This window comes from Lepidochelys kempii, chromosome 6, assembly GCF_965140265.1.
Source record: "Lepidochelys kempii isolate rLepKem1 chromosome 6, rLepKem1.hap2, whole genome shotgun sequence".
Taxonomy (NCBI): Eukaryota; Metazoa; Chordata; order Testudines; family Cheloniidae; genus Lepidochelys; species Lepidochelys kempii.
Window position 1 is genome coordinate 127,598,722 of NC_133261.1, and position 22,301 is coordinate 127,621,022.

At 46.7% G+C, this 22,301-nt stretch overlaps 1 protein-coding gene across 16 annotated transcripts in view; it reads left to right on the top strand.

Annotated features, from left to right (window-relative positions):
• Positions 1-815: 815 nt before the first annotated feature.
• TRIM9 (tripartite motif containing 9) overlaps positions 816-22,301 on the top strand; it is a 128,635-nt gene continuing 107,149 nt past the window's right edge. For all 16 annotated transcript variants that reach the window (XR_012159620.1, XM_073350161.1, XM_073350165.1 and 13 more), the window contains exon 1: positions 816-1,632. Coding sequence is in view for 15 of the 16 variants with exons in the window: in XM_073350161.1 (XP_073206262.1) it covers positions 832-1,632 (801 nt within the window). In the remaining variant the exon portion in view is untranslated. The remainder of the gene's footprint in view (positions 1,633-22,301) is intronic.

Below are 22,301 nucleotides of genomic sequence, written 5' to 3' on the forward strand. Positions count from 1 at the left end.
TCTCCCAGAGACTTTAAGACTTGTACTAAGCTTGTCTCAGCTCCAGTGTCTGAAAACAAGGGGGAATAATGAAGAGAGACAATCCTGCCCCGGTGGAGTATGTCACCTTCTCTGGAGGGTGCTGTAGCATCCCGACCAGAGGGGATTGTTATGCCTTGCTCATAAAGAGGCTTATGAAGAGTGGATTTTGTTGTCTTGGCTATGTACCAGATGACCACTTTTCCCCCTGCCCAATTGTCCAAGGAAGGGATGGCCCTAGGCTGCTGCAGAGCACAGTGGGGCTGGCTGCCAACTTTAGGTCGCAGAAGGCGCAGGGGCCTGGGCCCGGGGGGGGGGCTCAGGAGCAGACGGGAGGGAGGAAGGGGCAGGCTGAAGGTGGGGGCCCTTATGCATAGGACAAGGGCACCTCGGGGCCGCAGCTGAGCCAGTGGCCCAACTGTGCGCGGCGCTGCACAGCCAGAGCCAGACCGGCGCAGCCCAACCGGAGGGGCCCATTGGGACACTGAGGCCCGGAGAGAGTCCCGCGCGGGGGCCGCTGGCTCCCGCCGCCGCCGCCCCTTCTCCCGCAGCGCCCCCCTCTCACCCCGCAGTCTGCAGGGGCGGAGCCTGGCGGGCGGGCCGAGCCAATGGCGCCGGGGGGCGGGGCCGGCGGCGGCCAATGGGGCGGGCCCCGCGGAGCGGAGCCGGCGCGCGGCGCGGCCGGGGCCGGCAGTGGAGCGGCGGCGGAGCGGGCGGAGCGGGCGCTCGCTGGCCAGGGCGCTGCGCAAAGACTCTCCCCGCGCCCGCGCCGGCTCCGCTCCGCGCCCTTCCCCGCCGCCGCCGCCGCCGCCGATGGAAGAGATGGAAGAGGAGCTGAAATGCCCCGTGTGCGGCTCCTTCTACCGGGAGCCCCTCATCCTGCCCTGCTCGCACAGCCTGTGCCAGGCCTGCGCCCGCAACATCCTGGTGCAGACGCCCGAGGCCGAGTCCCCGCAGAGCCGCCGGGCCTCGGGCGTCTCCGACTACGACTACCTGGACCTGGACAAGATGAGCCTGTACAGCGAGGCGGACAGCGGCTACGGCTCCTACGGCGGCTTCGCCAGCGCGCCCACCACCCCCTGCCAGAAGTCGCCCAACGGGGTGCGGGTCTTCCCGCCGGCCGCGCCGCCGCCGGCCGCCCTGGCCCCCGCGCCCCGCAACGCCTGCCTCACCTGCCCGCAGTGCCACCGCAGCCTGATCCTGGACGAGCGGGGGCTGCGCGGCTTCCCCAAGAACCGCGTGCTGGAGGGGGTGATCGACCGCTACCAGCAGAGCAAGGCGGCCGCGCTGCGCTGCCAGCTGTGCGAGAAGGCGCCCAGGGAGGCCACGGCGATGTGCGAGCAGTGCGACGTCTTCTACTGCGAGCCCTGCCGGCTGCGCTGCCACCCGCCCCGCGGCCCGCTGGCCAAGCACCGCCTGGTGCCGCCGGCCCAGGGCCGGGTGAGCCGCCGGCTCAGCCCCCGCAAGATCTCCACCTGCACGGACCACGAGCTGGAGAACCACAGCATGTACTGCGTGCCGTGCAAGATGCCCGTGTGCTACCAGTGCCTGGAGGAGGGCAAGCACTCCAGCCACGAGGTCAAGGCCCTGGGCGCCATGTGGAAGCTGCACAAGGTGAGGGCTGCCGCCGGAGGTGGCCAAGGGCTGCTCGGGGGGGGGGCAGGGCTCAGACCTGCAGCTGGGAGCCAGCCCTGGGGGGGGGGGTCGGTCGGTCTATGGAGCCGGTCTGTCTGTCCACCTCCCCCCGGGGCTGTTCTGTGGCGCCCGTCTCCGTGGTGTCTAGGCACCGGCGTGCTTGGTGTCCCCTCTGCCCTTGCTAGCCCCAGCGCTGTGAACCGGGGCCTTTTTCTTTCTGAAATGGGCAGAAGATGGGGGGGGGGGAGAGTGCACCCCAATGTAATTCTTGCGCCTTATCCATAAGCAGCCGGGCTGGTGCTGCCTGCAGGCATTCATCCTTCCCCAGGCTCCCCTGGACTTCAGAGAGGGTTTTTGGCTAAGGAAGGGGTAAGCACAGCAGGGGCTGGCCTAGGGTGGGCAGATGCATCTGCTCAGAGTACCGGCCAGGTAGGTAACAGGGCATGAAGGTTTGCAAAGGGCAAGTGTGCAGGCCTCCTGGGGCGCAGAGTGCCAAGGCTTGACGCAAAGGGCTATGTGTGGGCTGTGCATCTCTGTGTACCCTCAGTCATCTGGAGTTGGGGGGAGATGAGGAGGAAGGTTGGGAAAGGGTAGGCAGCTCCCTGGCTACATGCTTTACTGTATACGGATCAGCTGCTTTCTTGTGCTCTCCCACTTCATAATGCACCTTCTTTGGCAAAGGGCGGGTTAGGAGACTCCTGTAATGAAGCAGAATATTGAGAGGGGGCTGCGATTCCCACTCCTCCCCCCATGCTGAGAAATTCATTTTTAATCCAGGACTGGGATGCAGAGTTGGCCGGGGAGCTGGTGAATAAAGTTTAAACCCAGAACCTGGGATTTTATTAGAATACATGAATGAAAATGACTGAAAAATAGTTAACAATCTGATACTGGATTTGCAGTAATCTGGTCTGTTTAGTTCTAATGAAAGGGAATAAAATAAAACCCCAAAGAGCCTCTACTTAAAGCTGAGTGCTGTTGTCTTGGCTACCTCAAAGAGAACCTTCTCAATCTGGGAGTTCCCCTTCTGTGTTCAGCAGTGCAAATTAGCTGTTTGTTTAGTAAACAAAGAAGGGGGATTCCCAGATTGAGAAGTTTCTCTCTGAGGTAAACTGCCAAAGGTACTGCCCAGTCCAGTACTCTCTCTCGACCTGGCTGGCTGGAATGCAAGTGTTGGAGCTGAACAATGTGAGTACCGTGACTCACGTTGAAATATTTCAAGATGCGCAAAGGTGGAAGACCGCTTGACCCGATTCATGGTTATTTTGAGAGAGTTCAGGAAGGTGGCACAGAGAGTCTTAGATGCCGAAATTGCAAAGAAAAAGTGAGTGGGAAGGCGGACCGTATGAGGAAACATTTTGCAAAATGCAGCGAAAAGAACAATGAGATACCGGAACCACTGACTTTGGCTAAACATGTGCGAGTATTAGAATCAGCTGCTAAGGACAAAGGGTATTGACAAAACCGCACTGCCATTGCCAAGCACATGGAAAGAAAGCCAGATCCAGGTTGGCCAAAGACAACGAGAAGGAAGTGCCACGGTTTTTCAACCATGAAGGCATTTGTTGGTGACAAAACCAACTCCAGAACTGAAACGAAAGATTTGAAAATTGCAGAATTTTTTTATGGCTGTAATGTTCCCTTTTCTGTTATTGAGCATCCAACGTTTGAAGCAATGATCTGCTGCCTAAGGCCAGGCTACAAAGCACCCAGTTGAAAGCAGGTGGCAGGTGAACTATTAGACACCGTTACTGATGGTTTGAGGGTGGAAGCATGCCATGAATTACATGGAAAAGCAGTTATGTTAATACAAGATGGCTGGAGTAATGTGCACAGTGACCCAGTGATAGCGAACTGGGTGCAGACAGGGAAAACTGTGGTTTATGTATCCGCAGTTGATACTGGAAGTAATAAGAAGACTGGAAAGTACTATGCTACACTGGCAAGAGAAGCCAAGGATTTAGCCAATGAACTGTATGGTTGTGGTGTTAAGAGCTGCCTGACAGACAATGAGAGAACGATGCAAAGTATCAGAAGTGATTTGGAACTAGATGACGACACATTAGTTACGTATGGATGTGCATCACATTGACTCAATCTACTTGGACAAGACCTTACCCCAAGTGCTTTGGTGACACGTGTTGTAGATTTACAAAAGTATTTTCTTAATCACCATCAGCCTGCAGCCTGGTTAAAAGAATGCCAAGGATCTGTACAACCCCAAATCCCTGGTGATGCACAATGGAACAGTCAAATAACATGTCTGGAAACATACGTTAAAAATCAGCCACATTATCTCAGGATTGTGAGTGATCATGAGGCAGAACTTGGAGAGAGTGGTCAGTATAATTAATCAAGGTATTTACCAAGAAGCAAAGAACTTGATCAATCAGTTGAAACCAATTGCCGGGGCATTTGACACACTCCAAAGGGACACATCAGCAGTTGCTGTTGCATGCGAAATATGGTTGGATCTACTGATAAATGAAGATCTTGCAGCACACAAAGCAAAAGTACAAAAGCGATTTCATGAGGCCATTACTCCTGTACACATGTTGACCAAACTCCTGCATATTTTGGATGAAGAAATTGTCAGCTGAACAAGAAGAAATTGCCAGGCAGTGGTTGCTCAGCAAAAATCCCGACTTTCTGCCATATTTACTTGCATTTAAAGTAGAAGAAACTCCATATCCAAAATCAATGTTTTCATCCACTATCAAGGAAAAAGTTTCCCCTGTAACATGATGGAAGTATTTGAAGAATGCTGATATTCCATCTGACTTCATAGAACTGGTGGTCCAGCAAATTCATAGAACTGGTGGTCCAGCAAATTCAGTGGGCATAGAACGAATCTTTTCAAACGTTGGATACATCCATTCAAAACTGAGGAATAGGCTTGGTCTGTCCGCTACATCAAAGTTGGTCTTCTGCTACAGGATGCTGCGTGGCCAAAAGGACCTGGAGTGGTAATCTGCAACTCTGCATGTTTCTGATGGCTGCTCTGCATTATTGTCAATTCCATGTTTTTGATTATTGTTGATAAAATATTGAAAACTGACATCTGAGTCATGACACCTATAACCTCCTTAAGAAAATACCAAACCGAAATGTACACAGACATTCTGATGCTCAGGTTTATAATCATATATATTAAATATGTCTACTGCAGTTTAACTTTTTTCTTTGCACAACCCTAAATTGATCCGCAGCCATATGTAACCACAATTGGAATAGGTACCTAAAACGAAGTGTAATGGGGTGTGCATTAACAAAACAGTTCTTAAAATAGAAAATGCCGTAAATGGAGACTAACTAGGTTTTCCTGGAGCGATTAAAAAAAAACAAACCCAAAACATTATTTGACCTGGTAAATCCACTGCTGGTAAATACCATACCATGCCTGCTCAGATGTATGTTGGTGACCTCCCGTTTAAGGTAACTAGGGCAGAAGTGACTTGGATGTAGGCAGACAGAGCTCAGTGAAATGTGTATTCTGATGAACCATGAAAGCACAGCCTCGTTACTCGGGCTAAGGTTGAAATAATTGTCCCTCTGTAATAAACAGGAACTAGAGGGTGGGGCACGTTGGAAGGAGTAGGTGTGATGTAAGAGATATTGACATGTGTGCCCATCTCTCCCAACCCCTAATGAAATACTTTCCAGGAACATCTTCATTTATTCATGTTGTGTTTTGACACAACATATGGAGGCAAACAGCCCTGTGGAGAATACACCAGGACTGCTGTGCTGTAATTCAGTTCTCTGTAAATTGGGCATGGGGGTGGGGGGCGTTCTCCTTGCTGACAGGCTGTCACTTCGCTTGACAGCTGTGCTGTTCCGAATGGAAAAGGAATTAAAGGCTTGTGCTACACTAGGCAATAGTGTACGTGTGTTGGAAGGAGGATTGTTCTTCCGGCATTCAAAGAGCTGCAGTGTTACTACGGCTGGGATGCAATGGCTGCATTTTAAGTACAATATTATTAGGCTTGGAAGGATTAGATTTTGACTGGTAAATGTCAGTACACATCGATTTCACCACACACACACACCGACAACAAATATTTCCATCGATAATCAAAATTTACAGATAGGCAGAGTAAGAAACCTGCTGCCTGAGAATTTATTAGAGTTTGGTTTAAGGGTACTTGCATTGTATATTTGGACATATGATGTTGTGTGTATATTTCAATGGTTATAAAGCTTTAACTTGTTGAATTTTCAACATCTACTGTCATTAAATCGTTATTGTCTGACCACTTCCTTGGCTGATGTTCTGTCCCTCCCCATAATTTCCTGCAATTGTGGACATTTAAATCTACAAAAATAGGAAAAAAATGCTTAAGTAAACATCGATATTATCCTTCACAATTATAGAAAAATAAAAATTAAATAAGAATGTAATATTATTGATAGCAGCTAGTAGTTTTCACACTGATCTTTTGATGTCTGTATCATCCTGCTGCTGCATCTTACAGCCTGACTAACATATAGATCTACTAATGAAACTCTTCTGCATGTTGTGGTCCATCAGTGTGTTAATATGCCGTGAGCCCTCAACTACTGTGAGTGTTGTGCTAGGTTTTACAGTGGGTGAGAGAAACAGCTCTTTCCCATTGAGGAGAATTGTCTATTAATTTATCAAGAGCATCCTGTTTTCACATGGAGGACCCTTTGGGGCCAGATCTTCAGCTGGGGTAAATCAATACATCTCCTTTGAAGTCAATGGAGCTTTGCTGATACACAGGAGTGGAGGACCTTACCCCCCCAAATCATGCATGTAAATGTCTGCAAAACAATAGAGCATCATGCGTAAGAGGTTTTTTCATTATGGTTTGGCTCTGAGCCTATCCCAGTTAACCCCTTATCTTCTGGTGCTCTTTAGCTCTGATGCAGCAAAGCGCTGAATTATGTGCTTAAGTTTAAGCAAATGCGCAGTCATGGTGACTTTAAAGTTTAAGCATACACATACAGTCTTTGGGGCTTTTGTTCTCTTGATTAGGCTTGGCTTTTCTAGTGTGTCTTCATTTTTAATGTCCTTTTAAAATAAAACTCTAGTGGAGAATTCTTGCTCTGTAAAGTCTTGTCTTCGGTGCCACACGAGCGCACACAATTGGATTTTAATGCTGTTTGAAGTTATCATTTCTCATTCACATTTCCTCTTCTCCTGGAGAATTGAATCAGAATGTTAAATCGTGCTTTCTCCTGAGTCATCTGAAGTGTCTGCAGGTATTTGAAGGGCTTGCTGAGCTGCCTGCCGTGACCGAGAGGGGTTTAGTGTTGTTTTCCTCTGGGGATGTGTTAGGGCAGGAGGGGATCGTCTGTTAGCTGGCATTTGAGTGGGGGTATGGTTGTGTAATTGAATTTATGACAGAGAAGCCAGAGCATGGGTCAGTGCCTTTGAGATCTCATACATCACAATAAATCAATAACATCAACTATTTACGCATAGGGCACACCTGTGCTGCAGCTGGGAGGTGTCATTCCCAGCATGGCTAGACATACATGCTCTAGCTCTGCTCCAGCTAGCATGCTAAAAATAGCAGCATGGCAGCTGGGGGTAGCTCCCTGAGTATGTACCTAGGATTTCAGCTGGGCTTGTACCCGAGCTGCTGCCAACGCCCCTGTAGCCTGCCAACGCCCCTGTAGCTATTTTCAGTGCACTAGAGTTAGCATGCGTACGCTTCCCGAGCTGAGAATTACACCTCCCAGCTGCAGTATAGCCATAGGTCTGATCATGCAGGGGGGCTGTGTGCCTCGGGGAAGGTACCAAGAGACCTCCAGCGGCCCCTTCTAGGGGACCCTCACAGGATCAGACCCTTAAACGCAACCAAGCCTGGCTAAAAGAGCTACTTTCAAAGACTAAGAAATATTGTTCCTATTTGCTTAGTCATTTTGCTGTGACAGAGATGGATTATTGGCTCAAATGCCGCTCTGAAGCTTGCAAAAAGGAATGACAAAGATTGCCTATACATTGTGAACCACCTGCATAATTATAATACATGCAAAATATACTTTGCACTACATTATCATTAATTTTAATAAAAGATTAACATGATCATTGGTTAAATCTATGATGAACGAAGAATGCCTTGAAAGCAATATTTATATATCGATACGCCCATGCAATTGCTGTTAAATACAGTATGCTTTACTTAGGAATGAGATCAACCAGCTCCCTCTATACAGTTCTTTAATGAGTGACCCAGTTTTTCACCATCCCGTGAAAGCGGGCTGAATGCATCGTTCTCTCAGATGATTATTTCAAAACACTAGCTGCATTGGGGCACATTTAACCATACATATTTCAGAGAGCAGTGACTTTGAAAGTGCACACAGATAAAGAGAGAAAATCCTTTTCTTAGCTGTTCTGTTTTCCACGGCAGCTGTTGAAAACGCCTTCATGCGAACATAGAGGAAAATGGCTTTACAGTCTGAAACATCCTCATTTTAAAAATATACAAAAAATGCTGCTCTCTGGACTTGTTCTGTCAAAGGGAAAACCACAACATGGGTCTAAGTACTAATCCTTGCACCTCCCAAGCTCCTCTTGATCTCCGTGGGAAATCTGAGAGTATAATGTTTGTTATTCATTATTATTATTTATTATTTTATTTATTATTAATCGTGTTTATTACAGCAGTGCGTAAGGGCCATCCAAGCATGGGGGCCTGTAGCAAAGTTGGTGACCCGGCGCAGCACCTCCTGCTGGTCATCTTGGGAATTAGCTCTCCAGCATATGGAGCGCCTCCTCCCGGCCAGTGTCTCACCTGCCACTGGCCCAGTGTCCCTCCCAGACCCGGGTGCCCCTTATCCTGGGTTCTGCCCTCGCAGTACCCCCACACTGTGGGTCTCCCCTCCCAGGGAAACCCCCAACCCTCTAAACCCACCTTGCCTCAGTGGCTACTGCCCATCATGTAGCCCCCGCTCACTGGGGCAGACTGCAGTCTGTAATGGCCACTCGTCATTGGCAAGGGGTTAGGACCTGCTGCCTTTGCCTATCCCTGGGCTGCCCCTCTGCAGCCCCAGTACCTTTTGGGCCTTTACCAAGGCCTCAGCCTGGGGTTTTACCAGGCTGGAGCTCCCCAGCTCCCTTGCCCTATTCCCCAGCACTGTTCTGCCTCGGGTACCCTTCTCTCTCAGGCAGCCAGGTCCTTCTCCCTCCAGAGCTAGAGAGACTCGCTCAGCTCCTGGCTCACAGCCCTTTTCTAGGGCCAGCTGTGACTGCTTCCCCCAGTCAGCCTAGCCTTTCACAGCTGCAGCTCTCTTCAGGGCTGCTTTTTAATCCCTGTTCTTCAGGAGTGGGGCTGCTGCCCCACTACAGGGCCCATTGTGCAAAGTGCTGTACAGATGGCGTAGTAGGCGGTCCCTGCCCTGAAGACCTTACAGTCTAAATAGACAAGACAGAACCACAGTATAAAGGCTATACCACAAGAATGCCAACACAGACTTTTGCCAAGGATTAAATATGTTTACAGGTTTCCTGAGTTAGTCACTGAAAAGGCCTTGGCATGGTTATTTCTGTCTCTCTAAGGGTTTTAGCCTGCTGCCCCTCACTATAGTATCAACAGCAATAGCAAAATCCCTAGTGGACTCAATGAGGTCACTGGCACTTCTTCCTCTTTGAGATAAAAACTCTCCTTGGGGTTGTGTTTTTGTTTTTGTCTTTTTAGATGGACTTGTTTTGTGTTGATTTGTTTGAGTGTTGTTTGGGGGCGTTATTCGGGTTGCTTGGGGTTTATTGGGTAGGAATGTCATTGTCGGGAGTCTAATTTGTGTGGCGGAAAGATCTGTTATATGTTAGCCCTAGTCCCAAATGCCCCGTCACAACCCACATTAGTGCAACCCAGAGATTTGTTTTTCATCCTTTATACAATTAAGGGATTCAGCTGCCCTGACATAGCATGCAGGAAACTGCCACAGGAGATCACTGAAATATTTGATGACTCACTTGCAGTGCAAATACACTGGCATCCGGATCAAATTTTATGGCTTATTCACAAACACAACCATTTGCAACAAATCAGGATACACACGACTGGCAGAAAGAAAGATACAGGAAGGGAATTGGAAGAAAAAAGGGGGCTTTTGTGGCAGACCCTTGCTGCATGGCTTGGCACAGTTCTGTTCCTGCTGCTGGAATTAGAAATCTCACTGCTGACTTGCAGCAGTGATCTTTTGGGGTCGGCTGGGCTGAAATTTCAGTCGACACACTTGGACTTAGCAGGAGGCCCTTTTGGAGTCTAGTGTGTTGCTGGGGTATCAAGAAGAGCAGAAAGGAACTAAGACAGAGGTACAGCAGAGATCAAATTAGATGTCACATCCCCTCCTTCGGATTCCACACCCTTTTTTTTTTTTTTTTATTTGTTTGTTTTTAATAGTGCAAGCTAAGCAGCTCAACAAACAGCCAATGTATGCTATGAGTTGGGTACCTGAATACGCCATGCAACTTCCCCAGCCATTCAGGCACATCAACGTGGTCTTATCTTCTTCTCCTCCATCATCTCTTTCTTCCTGATGTGACTTGGCATCAGAGGATCATCCCTGTAAGACCATAAGAGTGTAGAATGGGAAGGGACCTCCTGGTCATGCAGTCCAGTCCCAGCTATCATGGGCAACCTCGGCGTACCATCCTGTTCATAAATTTATCAAGCTCTGTCTTAAAACCAGTTAGGGTTTCCTGCCCCCGCTCCTCTTATGGGGAGGCCGTCCCAAAACCTCACTCCTCTGCCCGTTAGAAACCTTCTTCTGATTTCCAGCCTAATTTACTCAGGGTCCATTCATCCCCATTTGTTCTTCTGCCAACATTGTTCTTTACTGAAACAGCTCTTCTCCCTCCCTGATGTATTCTGACGACCGCATCATTCAGGCGTTCAGTGTAACATCGCTCACAAGTGAGAGAGACCTGCTGATGGGAGCCCCCACCACCCGGGTGAACCAAACGTTTCCACCCTTACTGGTGCTGAGCGCCACAGTGCTCTGTGAGCAGTGCCGCTGAGTTTGAGCCAGTGTTGAGAGCTGGCATTTCTAACCTACCCTCAGAGTTCTGCAATGGGCTTTTAGAATTGCATTTTCTCTATGTAGCTGTTTTGAACAATTTTCCCTAGAAAACTAAGCAAGAGCTCTGAGTTTAGATCCAGGCTCAATTTTAATGAACAAGAGGTAACACCCTTCTTCCCCTAAGGGTGGGGAGCGAAGCAACAGGAATGATGGGCTGTCATTTTTTCCACATCTATCTCTTTAAAATTGCTTTTGCGTTTTTAGCCAATAGATCTTGAACGGGACCAGTGTCCACCCATGACTCTGAAAACGGAGCAGATTAGGAGACGGATCCAATTCCCAGTGCACTCAGTGAAAAGACTCCCACTGATTTCACTGGAAGTTGGATTGGGCCCTAGATCATAGGTTTCAAGTGGGATTTTAAGTGGTGATGGGCCTTGTACTGGTTGATCTGCCCAGGAGAGAATTTCACCTCCCAAAACAAGTCCATGGTAGCCCTCTTGTCTGATGGTGGATCTTTGCCCCTGCATCATCTGGGGAGTCTCAGGTTATGGCAATTTTAATGGCTCACAGTAACAAAACAAGGGCTTCACAAGTGACACTCCAATCTTTTATAGGCTGTCAGTAGGGAGAGGCTAATTGACTAATGTGTGATCTGGATATCTGTTGATCCAGGATGATGATGGAACAGATGAGGCAAGTGATGCAAAGAAGAGCTAATCTTTTATGAGTCATGAAATGAAAGTTCTTGTGAACTTAATTTTCTGCCTGCTGCTCTGCTCATCTGCACAAATAGAAAGTGAATAATGCTTCCTACACACTAGTATCTGCCTTAGGGACAGTAAGAGTCAGAGCAGGCGGCAGAGTCAAGGTACTGAATGGAAGACAGCGTTATTAATTAACTTACTTGCCTGGCCCAGCTTTATGTCATCTGCTGGAGAAAGAAGCTTTTGTAGGTAACTGCTGTCTTGTGACACACAGTCACGGGCTCTAGAGGGATTCCCTTAACACATGATGCTCATGGGAAAGATCCGAGGAGTCGCTTTGCAGACAAAGCTGTATTTGCATTTGCGAAGTAAAGCATTCGCTATTAAAACAAGAGAGGCTAGAATCTGCACTTTCCCAAGCCTCAGCGTTTTACTAGAATCCCGGTGTTGTTGTGTTTTTTTTTCCCACAGCCTCTTCATTCTTGCTTCCCAATGGCTAACTTCATTCCCGACCCCTTCATTTTTCTTTCTGATTCCTGGAGGCAGATGCTCAGCTGATGGAAATGAGCGCAGATCCTTTGAAATCAAAGTGAGGTCAAAGTTTCATTGAGGTCAATAGAGTTACATCAGTTTACATCAGCTGAGGATCCGGCCCCTGATGGTCTTTAGTCTTGCTTTCCATAAATGTGTATTTCGTATGGCTTTCTGTCAATTTTTTTTTTCAAGCTATGCTGCAGTTAACAGAATAATATGCAATCCAGAATAGCTAATTAATCAAAGCTAATTTAATACATCCAGTTTTATAGCACATTCTGGAGGATTTTGTGCTGCACTGGATGCTAGTAAAAGCCCTTTCAAACACTTGCAAATGAAAATGGACTCTGGGCCATATCTTCAGATGGTGTAAATCAGTACAGCTCCACTGACCTGAGTGGTGATTCCTAAAATGAGTTGATTTCAGTGAAGTTATGTTGAGTTACACCAGATGAGTATCTAGGACCAGATTTCTAAAGGTCTTCAGGTGCTTAAAGATGCAGATAGGTGCCTAGTGGCCAATGGGAGTTAGGTGCCTACGTGGTCTGGAAAATCCCACTAGATGCCTGTCTGCATCTTTAGGCACCTAGATACCTTTAAAAACCTGGTCCAAATTCTTTGTTTTTTAATGGAAAATTAATTTCAGCCATTTCCATAAATGAGGATCTTCTAGTCCTGATTTGCCTCACACTTACACTGGTGTAAATCAGGAGTAACTCAGTTGAAGTCAGTGGAGATAGACTGGTTTAAAACCAGCGTCATTGGGAGGTGAATGAGACGTCCTGTATTTCTATTGGAAGCTGCAGCTGGTAGCAATGTGTCCTTTGATTCTTTGTATTCCAAGGATGAGAAAGCAGACGATTTAACATGCAGTGTAAACATTGCACAGGGTATTAAGTAAAAGATGTTAAGAGTGGAAAAAAAATTGTTTATATTTAAGCTTCACAAGGTGCACAGTGAGAACAAACAAAGAGTACGTTCGCAGAGTTCAGCCAGGAATACTGTCCCAAGGAGATTATGCTTCTGTTCATCCGTGCTGTTTCTTCTCACTCCTCAATAAAAAAACAATCCCCCACGGTCAGAGGGGTCATATCTTAAATAGATCGTCTCGTTTATTCATTTATATTCCCCCATTCTGTGAAGCTCCTGCCCTTTCCATCACTCTATTAGAAATCTTGGCTGTGCATAACTGAGAAATTGTACTGTATTTCCATGACAATAACCACTTGTGGTTAATCTTTTAACCAAATAAGAGGGTTGTTCAAGAAACAAAAGAAAAGGGCTAGTCTTTTAGAGGCTGTGAACCTTCTTATAGGGCATATGCTTTCTAGACATAAGAACAAATCATTTTGAAATATGAAACATTCTTTCTTAGAATGTAAAGAAACTTCTGACCTCATTTGACATCACATGGTGGCATTTCCATCCAAGTTGTTGTTTAAAACAGTCATTTTCAAACTGGCTAACAGCTGCCTTTGCAGAAAGGGCTTTTTCTTTAAAAAAACGCCTTTTTTCCTCAAAGAGAATCATTTAAAAATGAGGCTCAACCCCGTGTCATTACACTGCCGCAAAGCTATACATTGTGATGTTTTTCTTTTAAACATTACATGGGCAGCAGTTTTTTGTTCCAATTTGATCATGGCTAAGCCTTCCTCTGTATTTAGGATTTTCTTTGCTCTATTCGGGGTGGTAGATTGCCTGACAAACAGTCCAGCTCATCCTTACGCTCATGCAAGGTATCCCCACTCATTCCAAGTGGAAGAATTGTTGGAGTATGTGAAGTAGTTAACCAAACCGGACTAATAGAATGAATCCCTGACAAACACCATGCAGGTAACACTGAGGCTGACCTATCTGAATTCCAGTTATCGTAAAGGATCTAAATGATTCCTATTATGTTGACCTCATGAGGGAAAAATACTAAGCTTCCTGGACAATGGAAAATATAGTTAAGCTTGGAAGAATTCAATTTTTATTCATAAATGTTGGTAAACATCGATTTCACAAACTAGTGAAAAAGTATTTCCGCCCATAATAATTGAAATTTACAGAAAGGCAAAGTACCAAAAAGGTGCTGTTTGAGAATTTATTGGAGTTTGATTTAAGGATATTTATGTTGTATATTTTGACATGATGTTGACAATTTGTGTGTTAATGGTTATAAAGCTGTAATTTTTTGAAATTCAACATCTGCTGTCCTTAAATAATTGTTGTTTGATCATAGAATTCCCAGTTGTTTAGATCTCAAGCAAAGCTCATGCGGGAATTGGTTACAATTAGAGCTGAGTAAAATTTTTCATGCAAATTATTTTTTACACTGAAAAATTCCAATGCAGGTGGACCGAAACAATTGATAGATCTTTGTCGATTTCTGCTAATTGTTTCGGTCGAATAAATTTTTTTGAAAAAAGAGAAGTCAAAACAAAATGTTTTCACTTTTTTGTTTCAGAAAGACTTTTTTCATTTTGGAATGTTACTCAATTTTATTCTGTTTTAAGTATGTTATGAAACCCACAAAGATGAAATGAAGCGTTTTGGTTTGAACAAAACGTTTCATGTGATCTCAAATGATTTGTGTGTGTTACTTTTCCAGTTTACCAAAGAAACTGGAAAAAAAAAATCTGTTTCGGGTTGATACGAACCAATTTTTTTTTTTCTTTAAGTTCAACCACCACACTGAAAAATCTGTAATTCTCATAGCTCGAGTTGCAACATATCTTTATTTTGCACATTTGGGGCCACATCATTCTGTTGGTGTGTAACTGAGTGTGACCCAGGTGCAACCGAGGGCAGGAGCTGGCCCTTACGTTTTACAATACACAATATTCTGGGATTGATTGATAATCCTGGCAGGTGGATGGAGAAATGTAGTATTATAATATCTTAAACAAGGGGGCAGAACTTGTAGCTAGAAAAAGAAAGTGAACGTTTGTTTTGAACATTCTCTTAAGCCAGCAGTTGCCCTAACAACAAATTAGATAGTCAAGACTTGAGGCTGCAAGATGTCTTGTTGAACTACCCAAAAACACAGGTTTCAGAGTAGCAGCCGTGTTAGTCTGTATTGCAAAAAGAACAGGAGGACTTGTGGCACCTTAGAGACTAATAAATCTATTTGAGCATAAGCTTTTGTGAGCTACAGCTCACTTCATTGGATGCATTCAGTGGACAATACAGTGGGGAGATTTATATACATAGAGAACATGAAACAATGGGAGTTACCATACACACTGTAATGAGTGATCACTTAAGGTGAGCTATTACCAGCAGGAGAGCGGGGGGGAGGAGGGGATAGCCTTTTAATCAAGGTGGGCCATTTCCAGCAGTTGACAAGAATGTCTGAGGAAGAGGGGGGGAATAAACATGGGGAAATAGTTTTACTTTGTGTAATGACCCATCCACTCCCAGTCTCTATTCAAGCCTAAGTTAATTGTATCCAGTTTGCAAATGAATTCCCGTTCAGCAGTCTCTCGTTGGAGTCTGTTTTTGAAGTCTTTTTGTTGTAATATTGCAACTTTTAGGTCTGTAATCGAGTGACCAGAGAGACTGAAGTGTTCTCCGACTGGTTTATGAATGTTCTAATTCTTGACATCTGATTTGTGTCCATTTATTTTTTTACGTAGAGACTGTCCAGTTTGACCAGTGTACATGGCAGAGGGGCATTGCTGGCACATGATGGCATATATCACATTGGTCGATGTGCAGGTGAACAAGCCTCTGATAGTGTGGCTGATGTGATTAGTCCCTATGATGGTGTCCCCTGAATAGATAAGTGGACACAGTTGGCAACGGGCTTTGTTGCAAGGATAGGTTCCTGGGTTAGTGTTTTTGTTGTGGTGTGTGGTTGCTGGTGAGTATTTGCTTCAAGTTGGGGGGCTGTCTGTAAGCAAGGACTGGCCTGTCTCCCAAGATCTGTGAGAGTGATGGGTCGTCCTTCAGGATAGGTTGTAGATCGCTGATGATGCCTTGGAGAGGTTTTAGTTGGGGGCTGAAGGTGATGGCTAGGGGCGTTCTGTTATTTTCTTTGTTAGGCCTGTCCTGTAGTAGGTGACTTCTGGGTATGGCTCTGTCAATCTGTTTCTTCACTTCTACAAGTGAGTATTGTAGTTGTAAGAATGTTTGATAGAGATCTTGTAGGTGTGTCTCTGTCTGAGGGGTTGGAGCAAATGCGGTTGTATCGTAGAGCTTGGCTGTAGACGATGGATCGTGTGGTGTGGTCTGGATGAAAGCTGGAGGCACGTAGGTAGGAATAGCGGTCAGTAGGCTTCCGGTATAGGGTGGTGTTTATGTGATCATTGCTTATTAGCACCTTAGTGTCCAGGAAGTGGATCTCTTGTGTGGACTGGTCCAGGCTGAGGTTGATGGTGGGATGGAAATTGTTGAAATCATGGTGGAATTCCTCAAGGGCTTCTGTTCTATGGGTCCAGATGATGAAGATGTCATCAATGTAGGACAAGTAGAGTAGGGGCATTAGGGGATGAGAGCTGAGGAAGTGTTGTTCTAAGTCAGCCATAAAAATGTTGGCATACTGCGGGGCCACGTGGATACCCATAGCAGTGCCGCTGATTTGAAGGTATACGTAGTCCCCAAATGTATTAGCAAAAAGAAAAGGAGTACTTGTGGCACCTTAGAGACTAACCAATTTATTTGAGCATGAGCTTTCGTGAGCTAGTCTCTAAGGTGCCACAAGTACACCTTTTCTTTTTGCTAATACAGACTAACATGGCTGTTACTCTGAAACCTAGTTTCTTTTGGTAACCCTCAGTGGGATCAGAGGGTAATGGCTTGTAGAAAGTGGTGTTGGAGAGCTGCCTAGCAGCCTCTTGTTCATATTCCGAACTATTCATGATGACAACAGCATCTCCTTTGTCAGCCTTTTTGATTATGATGTCAGAGTAGTTCCTGAGGCTGTGGATGGCATTGTGTTTTGCACGGCTGAGGTTATGGGGCAAGTGATGCTGCTTTTCCACAATTTCAGCCCGTGCATGTCGGCGGAAACACTCTATGTAGAAGTCCAGTCTGTTGTTTCAACGAAAAACACAGTAAACACAATAAATACATCTAATTTCAAAGATACATTTTTGCATCTGATTAGCCATCAAATTGACTGTGTTACAAGAATATAGAAATGCTAATAGATCAGTGCTCTGTTTCCTAATAGGGTATTCAGTAGATAAAGGTTTTTAAGCTCAGCCCAGATCTACACTGGGGGTGGGATCGACCTAAGATACGCAACTTCAGCAACGCGAATAGCGTAGCTGAAGTCGGTATATCTTAGGTCGACTTACCTGGCCGTGAGGACGGCGGCGAGTCGACTGCTGCCGCTCCCCTGTCGACTCTGCTTCTGTCTCTTGGGAGCTGGAGTTCCGGAGTCGAAGGGGAGCGCGTTCGGGGATTGATTGATCGCATCTAGATAAGATGCGATGAATCGATCCCCGATAGACCTGCCCTAATTACGTCTTTCCTATGACTAGCCTTTTATTATCTGAAAAAGTGGAGCAGACGTGAACATTAACATGGTGTGAATATTGCAGGCTCCCCGGGGTGCACGGTGTTAGCCATCGCCCAAAGATGAGGGGCTCAGATCTTCCCCTGGTGTACAGTGGCATAGCTCCATTGAAGCAAACAGAGCAACACGGATGTTCTTGGGTGTAGAATCTGGCTCAAGCTTTTGAATGCCTGCTGTGGAGTTCCCAGTCTGATTCTTAAGTGCTGTATCTGTGGCTGGCACTTGCATTTTAGAAACAGAATAATCACCTATTGAAATCTGGTTTGAGCAGTCCTCAGAAATGACGGGCCAGATCTGCAGATGGCGTAAATAGCTGGAACTCCACAAACAGCAGCGGAACCATGCTGTTTGCACAGCTGACGCTCTGTCCCTATGATCGAAAGCTTCGCATTCAGTTCCATGATTCCCTTTTTGACATGCCGACCTTGGGGCGTTAGCCTGTCAATTTCCCCCCTCTTGTCACAGTTCTCTGCGGCAGGATTGTATAGGGGTGTGCAAATGAATGAAAGCTTAAGGTTGTTTTGACAATTAGAGGCTGAATAATGCATTTGTGGCATCATTTAAGCCATAGCTCTCGGTTTGTAGCTACTTTTGTATTCCACCCCACGCTTAGAGCCTGCATTCTTCTGTGATGGAATCCCTCTGTACCCCTGGTATTACGCTAATATGATCTTTTGTTGTGGTTCAAAGAGAATTAATAGGAATTTAAATAAGACATTAGATGAAGTGAACACTGCGTGTGTTTCAGGGGTTTCTCTCTTTGAGGATGGATGTAGCATTTGAAAGCGCTGCGAGGACGTTTGTACATCTCCTTTACGATAATATTGTCCATAGTCGGAGCCAAACGAACTAATCCATAAACCTGAGCAGATGGCCAGTGAATATTCTGCCTGCCATTCTGCTGTCCTGGCAACATATGCTAGGAGATCAGCTGGGCCAAGGCATTCTTCCGACTTCTCCAATTTCCTTCTCCCCCTTACCTCTTGACCTTTGCACGCTGCTCACACGCATCAGCTGTAGGCTAATGAGAAGATACTGCTTTCCGCCCACGCCCTCACTCCAAGCAGTCTGTGTTAGGCAGTTCTGGCTTAGTCTACGAGTTGCTGTTGACATCAGTTCCTCTGAGCCAGTCAGCCCTGCGCTTTGGGAGCAGTTTTTATGGACCCGCAGAAGAGGCCCGAGAACGCAGATTTGGATTGCGTGCTGATTGTTGAAAATAAGACTGGGTCATCACTGCATGACTCTGGTTTCATACAGCCGTCACGCCACTGGAATGAAAAGCTGGTGGTGAATCAGGCCTTGAAATTGCAAATGTTCTATGCTGGTATATCAGGATATCGATCTTGAGAGCTAGAGGTATTGATCTGGGACCAGATTCACCAATACACTTTTTGTGCTGCTGTGTTGTCTCAAAGTAGCCATGACTTAGATCTAACCAGAGTGGCACAAAGCAGCTGGAGAACACTGGTGAATCTGGCTCTCAACATCTGTACCTGCGTTAATGTGTGAAGATTTATAATGCAACAAGAATGGGAACTGTTACCATTTCTTTGACACCCTTCTGAGGATACTTGAAAGATCAAGGGTGGGTTTGTGATTCAGGAACTAGAGTGGGATTGACAAGATGTGGGTTCAATTTCCTACTCCGCCACAGATTTCCTGTATGACCTTTGGCAAGTCGCTTATTCTCTGTGCCTCAGCTCCCATCTGTGTAATGTGGGTGTAATACTCCCCCTTGTCTGTTCTGCTTGCAAACACTTAAGAGCAGAGGCTGTCTCCTGCTGTGCATACCTTCAGCACCTAGTGCAATGGACCCGGATTTTATCTGGGGTCTCTAAGAGTTAGTGTAATGTAAATTAATATAATAATTATGGTAATGCACCTAACATACTTCTGCTGTACATTTTCTGAAACATTAAGGTATGCTGAAAGCTTCCATGGGACTGGGCAAGGACTTTGTTAATCCAAGGTGCTATTTGGAATCCTCTCTCAGAACATACCAAGGGCTTTAGCTGGAGAATCTAAACCATGTCCATCCAGGAAAGCGCATGAGCTTACCTGTAAGGTGAAGTCACTGGCACTTAGGCACAGGCTGAAATGTTGTTCTGAATTTAGGGATCAGAAGAGAGAAGTTGGTCAGGTTTATGGAAGTGGAAACCATCTTGGGCTTGGTGCAAGTCTAAGAATGACTAATAATAAAAAATCCGAAATGCTATGTAGTCCAAAATGGCAGGTATTTCACTGTCCCTCCTCTGCACGTAGTCCTCTTTCCCTAATTTTACATTCTGAGAAAGCCGTTGAAATGCCACTCCATTGTCCCAGAGCAGTGTTTTACTGCTTGCCTGTCATTTATCCGGCTCCCTCTTATTCTTTTCTTAATTTACAGGCATCTCTGTGTAAAGGTGCCAGTTTCTTTTTTCCGGTGAGGGAAAGGTTTAAGTTTGCCCCCTTGTAGGAAATGAACTCAAAACTCTCCAAAGCAGGCAGCGCTCGGCCACATGGACTTCAAGATATCCAAGGTTAGCGTTCCTATGGAACTGTGGAAGCTTCCTGTGGAAGCTTTTGTTGTTTCCCTCGTGATCTGGTTGATATGCTGAATTCTCTGGGAATGCAAACAGATTGGAGCTTGAGATAGATTTATATGCCATGCATCAGCCAGAACTCCTACGCTAACACGCAGGTGACCTTTCTCATCGCCGGTTTTCTTAGATTGTTTTTTTTTTCCCCATGGTGCAATGTTTAGATATTGTAATCAGCTGGAAAATCCTGTAATAAGGGAAGGGTTTATACCCAGTGTTATCTTGCGTTTCAGCCTTTAGCTAAATAATAAAGTAGAGGAGAAATAAGCCCCAAATCCTTTCCCCTTCAGTTTGCTAATGGCAGATGATAATGTAGATCGGGGTGGGCAAACTTTTTGGCCCGAGGGCCACATCGGGGTTGCGAAATGGTACGGAGGGCTGGGTAGGGAAGGCTGGGCCTCCACAAACAGCCTGGCCCCCACCCCCCATCTGCCTCCTCCCACTTCCTGCCCCCGACTGCCCCCCTCAGAACCCCCAGCCCATCCAACCTCCCCTGCTTCTTGTCCCCTGACCACCCCCTCCCGGGACCACCTGCCCCTAATCACCACCCTCCCCCGGGACCCCACACCCTATCCAATCTCTCCTGTCCCCTGACTGCCCCGACCCCTATCCACACCCCCACCTCCTGACAGGCCTCCCTGGACTCCCAAGCCTATCCAACCCCCCCCCCCCCGCTCCCTGTCCCCGACTGCTCCCCGGGACCCTCATCCCTAACTGCCCCCCCCCCAGGACCACACCTCCTATACAACCCCCCCCCCGCTCCCTGTCCCCCCTAACCCTCCGGGACCCCACCCCCTATCCAACCCCCCCCCCCGTTCCCTGTCTCCTGACCACCCCCTCCTCCCCAAACCTCCGCCCCATCCAACCGCCCCCTGTCCCCTGACTGCCCCCCGGGGCCTCCTGCCCCTTATCCAACCGCTCCTCTCCCCTTACCCTTACCATGCCACTTGGAGCTGCAGGACAGGCTTATTTGAAACCCTGGGAGGTGGGCAGGCGCAAGCCGTGTTGCCCGTGTGGTGGCGTTGCTGTGGGGAAGGGGGGACGGTGGGGGAGGGGCCGGGGGTGAGCCTCCCCGGCCAGGAGCTCAGGGGCCAGGTAGGACGGTCCCACGGGCCGTAGTTTGCCCACCCCTGATGTAGATTGAGTGTGAACGGCAAGAAGGTTTTTATTGCATTGATTGTGCAGTGGCTGCTGCTTATTATGCTGCGTTTCTGAAGCTACTAACCAATGACTGACTGGTCGATAAATCTGAGACACAGATTGCTGGCTAGACTCTGTCGGTTTCTGTGCACCATGTCACGTTCTCAGATGGTGATGGACTCTGTCTTTGCAAGATGCTAAAAGACACGGCCTCCCTCTCCCTGTGGTAGCTGTGTGGACGGGCTGGGTCATCCAATTTTTCTCTCCTCTTCTGCAGGCCCAAGACAAGTCAGGGGTTGTGAAGAGGGGGGATTATGAAGAGGTTTATTCCCTTCTGTCCCTTCCTACAGCACTGGCTGCTTCCTTCCCTCTCTACCTTATGGCCAACTCATGTCAGACCATCTCAGAGCTAGCGTTTGAGGCAGTGTAGTCCAGCGGATGGAGGCTGAGTCGGGAGGCTTAGGTTTTGTTCGTGGCCAATGGCTCTCTTTGAGTTTAAGGCCAAACTGCTGGCCCCAAGTTTTCAAAAATGGCCTCTGGTTTCGGATGCATGAAAAGAATAATTTTAGAATAGAAAAAAATATTCCCCCCCCCCCCCCCCCAAAGAGAGAAAAGTTTCATTGTGTCGTTCCAGAAAATGGACAAGGGAATGGTTCTGCTTCGGAGTGGACTGAAACTCCCATAAAGGTGCTCAGCCAAAAGCAGATGCTTTGTCTGCGGTACTCCTTCATAATGCATTCCACGACTAGCAAAGGAATATCGAAGCAACGTGTACTGTTTTGTGAGGTTCTGAGATTGTCAATAATTGAGGGTTTTTTCTTGTAACCTACTGCAGTAAATGATGGTAGATATTAAATGTGACTCGTCTTTATCGCTCTCGCTACTATTTAGCTTCTGCTTCTGCTGATCACAATTTCCAGTTATTTGGTATCTGTCCAAGTACTACAATTACTGTATTCAGTAAATACGTACTTACAGTATCTGCAATACAGGGGAACAATATTTATAAGGCAGGAGGCTCTGAAAAAAGACAAGGTAGTAGATGTGTATTTAGATGCAGGTGCCGCTTGTGTAGCGTATGGGCCAGATCCACAGATGGTGTAAATTGGTACAGCGCCATTAATTTCACCCCAATGTACATCATCGTCTGAGGCTCTGAAAATAAATCGGGTAGAATTTCTGCAA